This window comes from Alosa sapidissima, unplaced genomic scaffold (genome assembly GCF_018492685.1).
Source record: "Alosa sapidissima isolate fAloSap1 unplaced genomic scaffold, fAloSap1.pri scaffold_430_ctg1, whole genome shotgun sequence".
Classification (NCBI taxonomy): Eukaryota; Metazoa; Chordata; class Actinopteri; order Clupeiformes; family Clupeidae; genus Alosa; species Alosa sapidissima.
This window is the reverse complement of record NW_024582136.1, coordinates 7501-24002: the sequence shown is the minus strand read 5'-3', so window position 1 is coordinate 24002 and position 16502 is coordinate 7501. Positions and strand designations below refer to the sequence as shown.

General features: G+C 43.1%; 2 protein-coding genes across 2 annotated transcripts in view; one reads left to right on the top strand and one right to left on the bottom strand.

Annotated features, from left to right (window-relative positions):
- The first annotated feature begins 352 nt into the window (after positions 1-352).
- Positions 353-4025, top strand: LOC121700848 (pre-mRNA-processing factor 17-like). Its single transcript, XM_042084067.1, has 3 exons — positions 353-447; positions 965-1109; positions 3047-4025. The coding sequence occupies exons 1-3, from the start codon at positions 411-413 to the stop codon at positions 3222-3224; spliced, it is 360 nt and encodes a 119-aa protein (XP_041940001.1). The 5' UTR covers positions 353-410; the 3' UTR covers positions 3225-4025.
- Positions 4026-6600: 2575 nt separating this feature from the next.
- The window catches only part of LOC121700847 (methyltransferase-like protein 24), a 14984-nt gene continuing 5082 nt past the window's right edge, over positions 6601-16502 (bottom strand). The window contains exons 4-5 of the mRNA XM_042084066.1: positions 8342-8677; positions 6601-8304 (exon numbers count right to left, since the gene is read on the bottom strand). Of these exons, the coding sequence (XP_041940000.1) occupies positions 8357-8677 (321 nt within the window). The 3' untranslated portion in view covers positions 6601-8304; positions 8342-8356. The remainder of the gene's footprint in view (positions 8305-8341; positions 8678-16502) is intronic.

The window sequence follows — 16502 nt, the reverse complement described above, 5'->3', positions numbered from 1 at the left end:
GTTTAAGCATAACTGACGGATAGCAGGCCTATAGCCTATATTGTCGTTTACGTGGGTTCAATTTGTTCCTGCTGCTCATTGTCAAAAATCGAAAGCATGACAGAGGAAGAGGGCACCAGACTAGGCCTACTTCAGTTGTTAGCCTACATTCAGAACCAAGAAACTGACATCTGGAGTCTTTCTCAGGTGTGTGTGCTCCTTTCGTGAGACAGAAAGAAAAGCTGAATAGGCTATCCCTCCTGCATGCGGGCTTTAGCGGGCGGGAGCGGGACATCGTGTTACAGATGCGGGCGGGAGCGGGACTAAAAATGTCCCGCGCAGACCTCTATTGTGCAGTTGTTGACTGTGTGTGTGTGTGCGCTTTTTCAGGGACATTCCTGTGGACTTCAAGTACATCGCCGAGCCCCAGCATGCACTCTATGCCAGCTGTTACACTCTCACCCAATGGTAAGCTTACACCCACACACACACACACACACACACACCAGCTCTCTCTTATTCCCTTTGTCCTCTCTCTCTCTTTCTTTTTTCTCTCTCTCTTACACTCTCTTTCTCTTACTCACACACAGGCCCCTGGCACACGTGCATCCACACTCTTCTCACATCCACACACACAAACACTGAGTCTCAGATACTTTCTCAATTGTGTTTTGCAAGCCCCATAAAACAAATCTCCAGTCTTGCACACACCCTTTCTCTGGTGAACACATGTACACACACACACACACACACACACACTAAGATTTACTGTGGAGGGAAACCCATTGAATCAGACGTGATTGAATACACACCCATATTTAAACTGCATGTCCGCATTTGTCCTAATTCTCTTATTTCTTTGTGTGTGTGTGTGTCTGTATACATCTCTATGTGCATGCGTGTGTGTTTGTGTGCGCGTCCCTGCATGTGTGGCTGTCTACGTGTGTGTGTGTAACTCTGTGCATGGGTGTGTGTGTATCTGCAGGGAAGTGGCTGGCCTGCCAGTCCATGGACAACCAGATCCTGATTTTCGGCGCCCAGAACCGCTTCCGGCTCAACAAGAAGAAGATCTTCAAGGGACACATGGTGGCAGGGTACGCCTGCCAAGTGGACTTCTCCCCCGACATGAGGTACGTGTGTGTGTGTGTGTGTGTGTGTGTGTGTGTGTGTGTGTGTGTGTGTGTGGTCTCTCGTGACTTTGTGGTCTCTCGTGCCGGTTGACGCCCCATCTGTATCAGTGCGTTGTGGATAAGTGTGTGTGTGTGTGTATGTGTATGAGTTTGTATGTAAAGTGCTGATTTACGGGCCTTGTGTAATTTCAGGGTACCAGTGGGTTCTTAAAAGATTTGAAAAAGTCTTAGATTTAATATTGTCAAATTAAGGCCTTAAAAGTATTGAATTTTGTTTACAAAGTCTTGAATTTCATTCAGGTCTTATTTTTGCCTTTGGTAAATTTAATGGAAACCGTAACATCAATTAATTTCGGTAGAGACCATGATATTGTAGATCCCAAGGGGAAAATATGCGTCTTAGAAAAAAAAGAAACTATTGCTTTTATTTTGAAACTTGTGTTCACGGTTCTCATCCCTCAGTCATTCACGCCATTCTAAAGTGAAAGTGTGTGCAAGCGCGGGTGCGTCTAAAATGTCAGCTGGAAAGATAGGGATGTCATAGGTGGGATAGTTGAAACTTTGAGAATGAAATATCCCAAACGAGTAAAAAAACAAGTAAATTAGCATAGCAGTGTAGCAGCATGTTTTCTTATAATGTTGTGAATGTTAACGCTATTATTATCGCTAACGTTATCGCTAATATTAGACAGCTATAATAAGTGTTCATAAGGCCTATGACATCTTCAAAAATGCCTGATAATTCAAGCTCAGAAATTGTCTGTGTTTTAAAGCCTGAACCATGTCCAAATAAAAAGTAGATTGCACACACCCAAATTATTTTTTATGTGAAGTATAACCTTTATATGTTATTATCCTTAAGCACTGGACACACACACACACACACACACACACACACACAGTGCCACTTAAGTGGGTATTTCCCTGTGTGTGTGTGTGTGAGAGCCTGTGTGTATGAGGGCGTATCCAGCAGTGCTCAGCGGATGTGGTTTGTTTTGACTGGGGCCTGGCGACTGATATCAAACAGTGCTAATGGACTGGGCTGAAAGCCCTGTGCTCTGATTGTCTCCGCTGTCTTAATTGAGGGACTAATTGCTGTAATTGGGAAAGCAGGGTTCCGAGGGTGCAACTCTCACCGCGTGGGCCAGGGCTCGTTGCCATGGCGTTCAGCAGAGTGGGGAACTAATAAAGTTCTGACCGTTCCATGAGATGATGAGGGACGCACCCACATCCACTATAGGATTTATTAGTTTGCTTTCTCTTAACCCACATCTTGTATAGGGTTTATTAGTTTGCTTTCTCTTAACCCACATCTTCTATAGGCTTTATTAGTTTGCTTTCTCTTAAACTGTAAGATTTAAATGCTTGTCAGGTTTTGTTAACCTTGCCAATTGACTCACTCTCTCTCTCTTTCAATCTGTCTCTCCTCATTATCCCTTACTCCATATCCTACCTTCTGTCGCTCCTTCAATCTCTCTCAATTCCCTCTCTACCTTTGCCAACTCATTCCATCCTTTGTCGTCTACTATCCTCTCAATCTCTATCTTGTCTCCCTCTTTCAACTCTGCCTTCTCTTTTTTCACTCTACTCTTTCCACCTTCCTCTATCTATCTATCTATCTATCTATCTATCTATCTATCTATCTATCTATCTATCTATCTATCTATCTATCTATCTATCTATCTATCTATCTCTGTCTCTCTCTCCCTCCCTCTCTCTCTTCTTCGATCTCTCTCTCTCCTTCCCTCCTTCTCTCTCTCTCTCTCTCTCTCTCCCTCCCTCCTTCTATTTCTCTCTCTTTCCCCTCTCTCCCTCCCTCCTTCTATCTCTCTGTCCCTCCCTCCTATCTCTCCCTCTCTCTCTCCTTCTATCTCTCTCTCTCCCTCCCTTCTATCTCTCTCTCCTCTCTCTCCCCCCCCTCTCTCCGTGTGCTGCAGTTATGTGGTGTCGGGTGATGCGGACGGGAAGCTGAACATCTGGGACTGGAAGACCACCAAGCTGTACCACCGCATCAAAGCGCACGACAAGGTGTGCATCAGCGCCCTGTGGCACCCCCACGAGACCTCCAAGGTCATCACCTGCGGCTGGGACGGACAGATCAAACTCTGGGACTAGACGAGGAGGGAGACGTCGAGGATGGTGGGAACGAAAGAAAGGGAGAGAGAAAGAAAAAAAAGAAAGAAGGCTACGGATGGATGAAGAGAGAAAGGGGGATAAGGAGAAGAGCACAGAAAGTGAAAGAAAAGGCTGCGGAGGACTATGATGAGAAACAGAGATTGATTTGCATAAGGAGACTTTCTGTTTTGTTTTATTGGTCATGGCATCCTCTAGCAGGTGCCCCCTAGCCAGGAGCCTGGTTTTTATTTATCCTCCTCCGCTCAGCCCACCTTACTGGCCTTTAGTCTGTCCCTGTTTTGGCTCACTCCTCTCATTTACTGCTCCTGGTTCCTCTCTTCCATTCTCCTGTTCTCTCGGTCCTGTGGTTCCTCCTGTTCTCTCGGTCCCATGGTGCCCTCTCTGGAGTCTAAAGTCAGAGGGGTTTACAGGGCTGGCATCCAGTTCTGTAGTCTGTAGTTAATTTTACCCCCTCGTCTCTTCCTCTCCATCGGCCACACACACACACAAACACAAACAAACACACAAACGCGTGTGCGGAGGGGAGGAGTTGGAGGAGGAGGGGGAAAAGGCTATTTTTAGGGTTTTGTCTTGTTTGGATGTTTTTGTTTTATTTTTTATCTGTTTTATTTTCTCTTCAAACAGCAGCTGATCACGGTCTAAATTCACAGTCTCTCCTGTCCTCAGATGACACACACACACACACACACACACACACACACACACACACACACACACACACACACACAACCAGACTGGACTCTGCTTATGCCAATAAAACATTTTGTACATTTACCTTAATAAGCAGCTTTTGGTGTTACTGTCACACAAACACACACACACAAACACATCTGTCGCCATTACCCCATCCTTATAAAGGAGAATAAAATGATTACATTTGTGCATTTAAAAAGGGAAAGACCACCTTAATAAATCATAATGAAGATGTTTCACAGTGAAAATGGGAACGTCTTCACCAGACGTACTTGCATGGAAGATTTGACACACCTGCCCCGAGGTCCTGCGCAACACCACACGTAAACACCACACGTAAACACCACACGTAAACACCACATTGTCCTTTGTGTGGAGAGAATCCATGGCAGCATGGAGACAATATTTACATCTCCTACCTCAGGTTTACATCATGGACATGGCCAGACCACGAATACGTGTTCTGCTTTCGTGTGCGAGAGACAGACACCCAAAGGTCAGCCTCGTCAGCACACACACACACACAGATAAGAGGTCAATTCACAGTTAGTCTTAACAGTATATTCCACTGAGATATCGGTTTACTGTGTGCTCTGCGCTTGTTTGAACTTGGTCTGTGTTTGAGAAGCAGAATAACTAGCGGTCTGGATTATTTTGTTTTCAGAGTTTTATGAAGACACATCACAGTGTCTCCAGCATGGCTTTGAAGTCTCCAGCATGGCTTTAGACAAGAGAGCACTTTTCTAAGTGCTTTCAGTCAGCCCATATTGTAGGTTGCTCATTGAAAGTAGGAGACTGCTCTGGATGATTTTTTTACAGAAGAGCCTATATTTGGATGCTGTTCTCAAGGCCAAGGTGTTCCAGACTATTTCTAATTATTGAGTGATCTGTGTGGGTGTGTGTGCTTGCTTGCATATCTGAATCTGTATACTGATTGCTTCGTCTTGGCTGGATCCAGAGCTGATTTGATAGTTAAGTGTTATCTGGCCAAGAGCTGTTGAGATGCCATTGTCCTGTTGACGCATGTCCAATCTGATTATCAACCAAATGCTCCATGGTGCTGCTGGTGTAATTCTCACTTCAGTCTCCTAATTCAAATATACATTCCTTGCTCATCTTTAGGGTATCACAGTATTAACTGTCATGCTTGACATAGCTCGTGGTGCTTGGCAGATTAATATCCCACTCTAAATGTACCGTGACATGAATGACTATCAATATCAATCAGTCAATATAAAATAGACCAGATTAATTGTTTTTTGTTTTTTTGAAGTGTGATAGATTCCTCGATTCCATAGTGTTTGGATTAATACCAACATGCACATACTGTGCAAAGTGATTGGTCACATTGACATTGCCCAACTGAATAAAATAGCCTGTTTTTATGTCGAAAATAAGCAAATGAATGATTGTTGGGGGAATGTGTGAATACCTCAGAGTTTGAGAAGGTTTCTGTCATTTTACCTGGAAATGGTGATGGATTTGAAATACCTGAAAAGGTATTGTCTCTGTTAAGCCCTTATTAACCAAATACTTCACAAATATTGACATGTTTTTGTTCTGCCAATATTTAGTGCCATGTAAACCAAAACATTTTCATTTTGACAGAAATCCCCAAAAGCACTCCACTTGAAAATGAAGAAGGCGTGTGGAGTGTGTAGAGCAAGCAGAAGCACACAGTAGCCAGCCAGTTGACAGTACTTCCAACATGAACCAGACGGGGGGAACAGCCCTTGAAACGTGTCAGGATACGCTGTCAGACCTGTTTAAAAATGGGAAATCTTCTGGACTTGCAATGACTGTGTAACTCTGGATTTATGACAGAATATTTTCCCCCGGTGAAAATGTACACTTCACACTCGTTTCTCTGTGGCCACAGCAGACCTCAGAATGTTTGGCTGATTCACTTTAATTCATTTGATGGTCTGAAAACTGAAATCAGATGGATTGTTTCCAGCTCCTGCTTCCCCAACAGAAAAGTCAACCTCAATCAATCTCACTTTAAGATGGACTCATCTCTCCCTTTTTTTCTCTCTTTCTTTCTCTCTCTCTCTCTCTCTCTGACAGACACACAGAGTTTGTTTACTTCCTCTTAGAAGGGTATTTTTATCCTCCAGAAAATGCGTCCAGATTGTGTGTGTGTGTCGTGTTTAAGAGTGTTCCAGAACACATCTGCGAGATGGTGACGCACCAGGATTATAAAGGGGAAGAGCTCTGTGTGTGTGTGTGTGTGTGTGTGCGTGTGTGTGTAAGTGGAAAGGCCAAAGTTCTGGCTAAAATGGATTTGACATTTTACTGTCATTCACAGTCTGTCTGTGGGAGAGATTTGCTCTTTCTTCTCCCTATTATATCAAATACACACACACTTGCTCAACCACATAGGCTCAAATGATTATGCTCAAACACATAGGCTCAAATGATTATGCTCAACCACATCCTCTCTGGGTTATTCCCATGAAGCACTGAAAGTGAGGCTCAGACTGGTTTGGTTTTGCTGCGTTTTTCAACCCTACATCTTGGGACAGCTTGAGGCCCTCTCTGCCACGTTGTCATAAATGTGCTTGACAAGATGTCACACTTGAAACATTACTCAGATGTCAGTGCAAGAGGCTGTGAAAGCGTGTTAGAAGCTAAGCAATTCCAATCGACCAGACTTGTTCCGTGTGTGTTGATCTGTACATTATAACTTTATTTGGCAGTTAGCAGTTTGCTATTTTCAACATGCATTCACAGTTCATACAAAAGTTGTTTGGTTCCTTCCTCTCCTTCACACCAGACTAACTCACAGGACACTGCTGACCCATTGACCCCCTACCTACACAGACCCGGCACAGACAACTCAACATCCAACATTTTAAGATCATTAATGAAAATGTGGCTAAAGAAAATGCCATGGTTGCTATCGAGCCATGTCAATGGTCCGAGCACCACAATTTTGGTGCTACTCTGACTTACCATTGAGAGAGTGAAGTCTCTGACATTGTCGATGTGGGCCCTGAAGGTCTGGTATAGCACTATGTAATGTATTCAACATGACCCTTTTTATTGTTTTGTGGCGTGGGTGTTTGCATCTGCTGTGTCATTGTGAATTAAAAATGGATACTCTATCACAGGATGAGATGTGAACAGCTCACAATGGAACGCATTTCTTCTAACGATTTTCTATTTCAATCGGTTAAACAAAATTGCGTTAAAAAGTTGAATGGAAACAGTCTGGGTGTGATCTGGTCCAGATCTCACACGAACCTGCCAGAACGGGGTCAGATCCTGCTGCAGCCTGTCCAGTGATATTAGCTTTATGGAAAATTCCCCCTGCATCACATGCTGCTGTAAGTGTGTCACCATTTCTCCCTCCTGCCTAGTTTCTTCATCATTTTCACTGATTGCTGAACATGGCTGTTCGCCTTCTACAGCAAAACAGATTATGTTCTTATATACAGGGGGGACTAAGCCAAATTTCCGTCGTTCGGCTCTCCAAAATTTGTAATTTTGTGTGTGTGTGTGTGTGTGTGTACTAGTGTGTACTACTTTTTGTGTTAGTGGGAATAAATGAGTCGTGTCCTGCCATATCTGTCTTCACCATTGGTGTGTACTGCCAGTATTGATTATGCTTACTGACCTGACAACACTGTGTGTGTGTGAGTGAACGTGTGTATGTGTGTGTGTAGGAAGGACGGAGGGAGAGGAGGTTGAGTGTTAATGTACCTTGTCCAGTCATGTATCTCCTCACCCATAAGTGGGCCAGTGAGTGTCAGGTATCAGGTGGGTGAAACATGACTCAGCGTTTTTAAGGATCCTACAGGGCTTAAGTGTGCAGTGCTCCGCCAGGGACAGGACATTAGACATAAATACAGAAATCAGATGGAGAGCCTGTCACGTTTCCAGCCTGCGGCCAGTATTAGCCTAATTCCTAAACATGATGAGCCAAGCCCACAAATAAGAGATTAGCTCTCTCTTACGGGTTTAGATGCAGTCCATCCAACAGATAGCACTTTCCTACAGCAGGAGAGTATTTTGTGTGTATGTGTGTGTTGCACTTTCCTACATCAGGAGAGCATTATGTGTGTATGTTTGTGTTTGAGTCTGACAGCTTAGTGTTGGTAAGGTTAGATATGCAAGTGGTTTTTACCGTCAAAGTCTTTTCCTTGAGAACAGTTTTCTCTGAGACGTTTTCACCCTGTTAAGACCAGACATTTTAATAAATGTTCACAGACTCTCCAACAAAATGTTCATTTTGCACACAGCTCGTCCATTCTAGGATGGACTTATCTAGTGTCCATGTGAGTTCACTGACTGGTCACACATTGTTCCTGGAAGTAGTGGTTACTCCTGGGTCTTTTGGTGTTCCTAGGGAAACTCACATTCTCTTCCTTCTCTGCTCCTATTGGATATAGTCTACAGACCATCCATCTGATTGGTCAGCGTGGCTTCCATCGGGTGTTAACCCAGCCTAGCCGAAACACACTGCTGGTGTTCCATAGGTTCCGGTGCAAAAAGAGGCGGGGCTTGTTGGGGTCGGACCAGCTGTGGAACAGGCTGAAGTGAGCAAGCTCCACCTCCTTCAGCAGACTGAACCAATAGCGGACCACGTCAGAGTCCTCCCCGCCCACCTCGAACCCGGCCCAGTGCAGGTGGACCTCCAGAAGCAGCTGGCCCACGGAACTCAGTACTCCCTCCAGAACCAGGTTCTCTAGAATCTTCCACTCTGCGCTCTCCATGTCGACTTTCAGAACATCCACCTGAGAAGGAGCAGCAAGAGCTTGATAAAATTATAATATAAATAATATTAAATAATAATAATAAATATTTAATATAAAACATTTATAAAACTAAGTGTTTCAGAAGTCAGGGGTCAAAATGAAAATCATTCACAAATTGATGGGTGGCTGAGTGGTTGGTTTATTGATTGATTGTTTGATTGATTGATCAATTGAGTGATGAAACAGATAAAAAGAGCAAAGGTGCAAATACAGTTGATTTCTCCAGGTATAGCTGCAGGTGACAAAAGCCCTTCTTTCATTCTTAGCACACACTGCGCAGTCATCTGCTCTCTGCTAACAAACTAATAAGAGTTGTTGTTAGTGTCTAATAGAGCTGTTGTTAGTGTCTAATAGAGCTGCTGTTAGTGTCTAATAGAGCTGTTGTTAGTGTCTAATAGAGCTGTTGTTTGTGTCTAATAGAGTTGTTAGTGTCTAATAGAGCTGTTGTTTGTGTCTAATAGAGCTGCTGTTAGTGTCTAATAGAGCTGTTATTTGTGTCTAATAGAGTTGTTAGTGTCTAATAGAGCTGCTGTTAGTGTCTAATAGAGCTGTCGTTTGTGTCTAAAAGAGCTGTTGTTTGTGTCTAATAGACTTGTTAGTGTCTAATAGAGCTATTGTTTGTGTCTACTAGAGCTGCTGTTAGTGTCTAATAGAGCTGTTGTTTGTGTCTAATAGAGCTGTTTGTAAAGCTGTTGTTTGTGTCTAATAGAGCTGTTGTTTGTGTCTACTAGTGTCTAATAGAGCTGTTGTTAGTGTCTACTAGTGTATTCTCTCAGAGAGCTTTGTGGGTGTGTGGGATTTTTCACTGGTTGGGACAAGAAACCAGGGTGTTAAAACAGATGCAGAACAAGAAGCAGTGACACAATCCCATGCTAATACACACAGGGATACATGTGAGAACACAACACACACACACACACACACACACACACACACACACACACACACACATCCACAGACACAAATGTTCTTTCATGCATGCACTCTCTCGCTCTCTCTTTCACGAGCTTACTTACATGCACACACACACACACCACACACACACACACACACATCCACACACACAAATGTTCTTTCATGCATGCACTCTCTCGCTCTCTCTTTCACGAGCTTACTTACATGCACACACACACACACCACACACACACACACACACACACACACACACACACACACACATACACTTTCACAGGCTCACAGATGGAAGTTATGCATTTCTCACAAAAACTTGTCTGTGCGTCTGTTTCCATATGGCTTCTTCACACCCCTCTCCCCAAGAACGAAAGGAAGAGATAGAGTGAGAAAAAGAAAGATAGAAAGAGGGAGAGTAGGATGGAGTGATAGAGAAATGCTGTCCAGCTGTGAAGAATTAGCATTGCAAAGTTTCTTCTCCAGGGACACAGGGAGCTAGAAGAAAGTGAGCGAGAAAGCGCGCGCAAGGGAGAAAGAGAGATGGAGAGAGGGAAGAGAGAGAGGGGGGAGAGAAAAAAAGACAGAGAGAGAGGGGGGGGGGGGGGTGAGTTGGGTGTTGTGAAGGATGGCCTAAATTACACTCCTTTTGGGAAATGAAGAGGAAGAGAGAGAGGGGGAGAGAGAGAAAAAGGGAGAGGGAGAGGAAGAAATAGAAAGAGAAGGAACCAGGGATAGAGAGGAGAGGACACAAAGTGTCACCTTGTTCTTTAAAGAACATTTTTCTGGGTTCCCGCAGGAAACAATTTACTGTAACTTTACGTCATCCTTTCTTTCTTTCTCTTTCTTTCTCTTTCTTTCTTTCTTTCTCTCTCTTTTCTCTCCTCCCTCTCTCTTGTTCCTCAGTTCTCTGGCCTGAAGTTACTATGAGTTCTACATGCATTAATGTTTGTCCCCATAGCTGGCCTCTTAAGTGACCATTACACATGATTAAGAACTGCCATTAAGTACACACAGACACACACATAATATGCACTCATGCACACACACACACACACACACACACACACAAGGGGGAGTGTGCCATTGATTAGGTAATGATGACATCATTACCTGGAATCTTTAAGACTTCACTTCTCAAAAGTTCCTTTCAAAAGGTCCAATATCTTTGGCACCAACTCATCACCTCAGAAATTCCATTATTTACTTTCCTCTTAATGAAATGACAGGGTTGATTTTGGCAAAGACACAGACAACATGTCCTAGAGGCATCTCGGACAGGTGTTAACACACACACACGCACGCATACACACACACACAAACACACATTGTCCTAGAGGCATTACGGACAGGTGTTAAGACACTCCTCACTTTCGCTAAGTTGTTTTTGTTGTGTTCTCTCTCACTCTCAGACAGGTGTTAAAACACACACGCACACACACATCCACACACACATTCTCTCTGAGCAGTAAGACAAATCGCAGTCCCATCAAATAGAACATGAAGATGTTTTGGGTATGTTAATTAGTGCTAACAAGGCGCATGGGGAGAGTGTGTGCATGTGTGTGAATTCACCCCTGGGGCCTTGGGATTGGGCTGGTATCTCAATAACCACACACACACACACACACACACACACACACACAGATTTAATGCCTTGTTGTCCTTAAACGTCTTTCCTCTCTCGTAAAAATCCTTGCGTGAAGATACATAATCAGTGTTTAGTCATCATTGCCAAAATCACTGCAGCTATCCACTTCAGTTGTTTAGTTTGCTTCAAATTACATTACAATGTTCTTCAATAATGATCCATTATGGACGCACACACACACACACACACACAGACACACACACACACACACTAGCAATGTGGCACAAGTGAGAGTGGGGTTGGTAATAACACACACTCTGTCATATTTATTTAATCTCAACAGTCAACACTCACACACAAGTAGTCAGTGACACCCACACACACTGACACACACACCCAAACACACCCACACACACACACACCCACACAAGCACACACACCCACACACACACCCAAACACACCCACACACACATTTACGCTCTTCAATCATTTTCAGTGCATATTTTCTTCCACTCATAAATCATTGAATTGGCCATATGTGTGTGTGTGTGTGTGTGTGTGTGTGTGTGTAGACATTTTCATGATAATCAGCTCCAGCTGCAGAGGTACTGGCTTTACTGTTCAAGGTCCTTAATTTTTATTTGCAATGGCTACACTTCTGATTGCAGAGAAAAAAGAAAGGGTGAGAGAGGGAGGGAGGAAGGGAGGGGGTATGAAGCATGTTACACAATGTGCATGTATTTGTGTGTGTGTGTCTGTGTGTGTGTGTGTGTGTGTGTGTGTGTGTGTGTGTGTGTGTGTGTGTGCCCCTGTGTATGTGTGTCACATTATGATAAAGGGATAGATATGGCTAGAAACATATACATACCTAGTAAGTATTACCTACACACACACACACACACACACACACACACATTCATCCTCATTCCTAACTATATAAATACAGTGTCGCAGCATGGCAGTGTCACCAGAAATGGCACGTACATACACAGGAACGTTCTCCCCCTCCTCCACTCTCTTACTCACACTCACACATCTCTCTCTAGCTGCTTTCAGACATAGGTGCAGGTCCGCCTGTTCTGTGCATATCAAGATGTTGGGCCCTATATCTGAACAACATATCCTGACATTTGGAACTCCAAAAGCGGCTCTTACACTGCTCCCCTCCTAGTATTTTGGACGGACAGCTGCTGAGAACAATATTAGTTGAGAATGAATAAGGCCTAGCCAAATAAAACGAAGAAAATATCAGTTGCCATAATGCTTAATGTCACTATGGGGCAGCTGTGGCCTACAGGTTAGGGCTTCGGGCTACGAAGGGTTGCCGGTTCGAATCCCGACAAGTAGGAAAAAATGTGGGTGTAACAATAGGACCCGCGGAGCAGTTCTGATAACGTTACCTAGGCAGAGAGTTGAGAGATGATGACTGCACACATACAATAAAGTTCAAGTAAGCAAGACTGATTTAATCGTCCATTATGTATAGTCCAGATAGAGACAGAACATAATGAAACAACATCCACGGCTGAAGTGCCCTTGAGCAAGGCACCTAAACCCTCACTGCTCCACGAGCGACGCTGTAGCAGGCAGCTCACTGCTCCGGATTAATGTGTGCTTCACCTCACTGTGTGCTCTGTGTGAGACCAAATTCCTTGTATATGCAACTATACTTGGCCTATAAACCTGATTTACGATTTACAAGACATTGTGTTGAGAATGAATAACGCCTTGTCAAATAAAACAGAAAATATTCATTGCCATAAGGCTTGTCACAGGACGTCGGGTTGACAATGAATAAGCCTAGTCAAATAAAATGAAACAAAGAAAATGCTTAAAGGTGCTCTAAGTGATGTCGGGTAACGTCACTTCTGTTGACGTTCAAACAAAACAGAGAGTTAGCTCACTACTCCCTCCCCCTCCCTCCCGTGCAACAGCGTTTGGTTTTTATGGTACAGACTGGATCAGGTTGTTTTTATTGTCGTTTTGGGAGCCTGGGCTGTCCATAGAGACGGTGTTTTTTCACAGTATATTCAGGACATAGGCAGCTAGCCGATGGTGAGGTGGTGTTTGCTGTATGTGACAAAACATGTTTTAGCTTAGAAACTGCGTAACATTGCTTACTGTAGAGCGCCTTTAACTTGTCACGCTGGCCATCTGGACCTTGCTTCAAATAGGCTACTTAAATGCACATGCACATGCACATACATATTTGACTAATTTGCAGGAGGCTGAAATACAAATAACCTATATGAACCTCCATGCCAGGCACACATTTGATGAGCTGTAGTTAGCAGGTGTGTATCCTACAAAAGGCACCAGCCATTGCCATGCGTGTGGCTATGCACCTGCTAACTAACCCATCAATTCTGTGCCTGGCATAGAGGTTCTTATAGGCCATTTGCATTTCCTTGAATGGCAGCCTAAATGATAATAAGATATTCAGATGACTTTTGTGTGCTCCTGCAAACTAGTCAAATATGTATTTCAACTTCAAGTATTCACATTTACGTGACTTTAGTCTAAATGTGCGCTTTGTGTACATTCAGGCTTGTTTACGTACACATCATGCAATAAATTGCATACGAGTTCACAACTGCCTGTGTACATAGAAAAACAACTTTATTTACAACGATGGTCATGATGGCCTCTCTGATGCGCTGTGCACTACCTGCCTCTACCTGTGCTATCGTCATATCCTACCCCCCACAACCCACACCCCTCACTCAACCACACAGATATTCTGTTCATATGCATGGGCAGAGGTGGAAAGTAACGAAATACATTTACTCACGTTACTGTATTGAGTAGTTTTTCTGTGTATTTTGTATTTTTTAAGTAGTTTATAAAATTGGTATTTTAAATTTTACTTCATTACATTTTGAGCGAAGTATTGTACTTCGCTACATCTAAAATCCCATCCGTTACTTGAGTAAACAAAAAAAGTTAAGACTAACGAAAACAGAAAGGGAGAGAAAAGTAATCCCGCCCTAAACCACTAGCCTAGTGATAATGATCAGCATGTAGCCTACAACAGGACATGAATCAAGCTGGCGCCATGCAGTCTTTCTGAAAGTGATGGGAGATGGAGCTGGATCACAAAATACATCAGATTACATGTGTAGCCTAACCTATGAAAGTGTATTTCCCGCTATTTCAATGGGTTGTCTCAGTTCGTTTTAGCACTAATGATAGCGGAGATATTCAAGCAAACACCATGGGATTTCGTGTTTTGACGTTTGTGCTTACCTTTCTTTGGAAAGAAGTTTATTAGCAGTTGTTTCCCCTCGTTTTGATGTCTCTCTTTTTAATAACCTGACTTGGCTTTCTTGGAGAAAGACATTGCACCAGCAGCACAACAATTAGCGGTCCACTACTAGCGATGCTCAACTAAATAAACAAAAGATAGACTACCTTATGAATCGTGAAGGCGGACTAAACCATTTAGCTCTTTAGCAAGGGAGAGTGAGAGTGACCTTAGACAGTTTTCACTGTTTTGTATACAAAATCCAGTCAGTCAAACTTTAAATTTCGTCTGACATTCATTTTGACATTTAATTTTGAAGTTAAAATATTCAGGTAAAATAAATATATGGTGGACATATAGTCATATTTTCAGTAATTAACTTAAACTTCCAGTGAGTCTATTCGAAATGTTCACCACACATTATATTAACACACATATAAAAAATCCAAAACATAAGAGTTATGTGTATTAAAGTGGAATGACACAGGAAAAAAGTATTGAACGTGCCTACTGAAATTTCTTCAATACTTTGTGGAAAAGCCTTTAGACAGCTTCAAGACATTTCCTGTATGACAAAAGGTATTAGTCACAGTATCAGGTGTGATTTTGGTCCATTGTTCTAAACAGATTCCAGGGGTCCCTCTTGTGAATCCTGATATTTAGTTACTTCCAGAACTGTTTAATTGAATTTAATTGAATTGGCTGCCTTCAAGTCTTTCTGGAGCTTTCTCCGAGTGGTCCTTGGCTCTTGGAATTGACTATCCTTCTGACTCCCTGGTCAGAAATATTGCGTGGCCGGTTGATGATGCAGTGATGTTTCTTCCACTTGCAGATAATGGCTCCCATGCTGCTTACTGAAGATTCTGAAGTTTTGAAATGCATCTGTAACCAGTTTCATCGATATGTTTTGCAACAATAAGGTTGCAAAGGTCTTGGGAGAGCTTTTTGCTTTTATCCATCATGAAATGTTTCTTGTGTGACACCTTGGTAATGAAAAACCTTTTTATAGCCCATCAATATGTAGGCTACTAACCAAGCTTATATTAATTTGCACAGATAGAAAGGATAACTACTCTAACTACTTACAGATTCCATGCTCGTTCCTTCCCTTTCCTTGCCTTAGTGCTTTTTCTTAGCTTGTTCAATACTTTTTCCCTGTGTTATTCCACTTCATTACACATGACTACTTATGGAGTTGTTTGGATTTTTTATGTGTGGATTACCTGAGTTATTAATGCCTGGTGAAAATGTTGTGCCCCCTGTATTCCACTTTTCAAGGGCCCTCTCCTCCATTGGGGCCCTATACTTCCCACTCTCCCCCCTAGTTCGACGCCCCTTTAATCTGCTGAACCTTCTGCTCATTTCCAAATATAAAAAAACTCTCTGCAACTCAACATTAGCCTGCCTGCCTCAGCTGCCTTGTGAGGGGCTTTTCAGCTGTGCTGGATTACTGTTCATTGCAAAGCGACGCAAGGATGAGTGCAACTAACTTTGAAAATCAACTACTGCTCAAACTTAAAGGAGAACTCCGGTGATTTTTCACATAGATCTCCATTTCTCAACGTCACCGAGTACTGTCGGTATGAACAAAACTGAAACAATCGGTTTTACCTAGCTCGAGTTGCTGCAGCTACAGCGCTACACACTAGGAGCATGAACATGGCTGCCTTAGCTGCTGGCTGCAGCAACTCGAGCTAGGACCAAAGTCCTTTTCAGGCAAGTACCTCCACTCCACTCGGCGGCCATATTGCAAAACTTTTTGGGCACTTATCGTGCATCTATTTCGGCAGAAATGCGTGTGCGTAAGGCTTCACAACACCAATCTTGCTCCAGCAGCGAGATCACAACAGATGATTGGCACGATGGCACTCAATGTATTTTACAACACACCACATGATTGGCTCAATGTATTCACATGTCAACGTTTTGCTGCGGAAGGGTTGTGATATTTTGTATACAACTGACTAACCCCATGCATTACTATGGAGGATTTTTTGAGTGCTGTATCTCCTCATTAGAAAGTCTCTGGTAAAACTGGTTGTTCTGGTACCCCCCCCCC

Coding starts and splice junctions, on each gene's coding strand:
- LOC121700848 (XM_042084067.1), top strand. CDS start 411: ATGCACTCTATGCCAGCTGTTACACTCTCACCCAATG. Junction 448..964: donor TGTTACACTCTCACCCAATG/GTAAGCTTACAC, acceptor GTGTATCTGCAG/GGAAGTGGCTGGCCTGCCAG. Junction 1,110..3,046: donor GACTTCTCCCCCGACATGAG/GTACGTGTGTGT, acceptor CGTGTGCTGCAG/TTATGTGGTGTCGGGTGATG.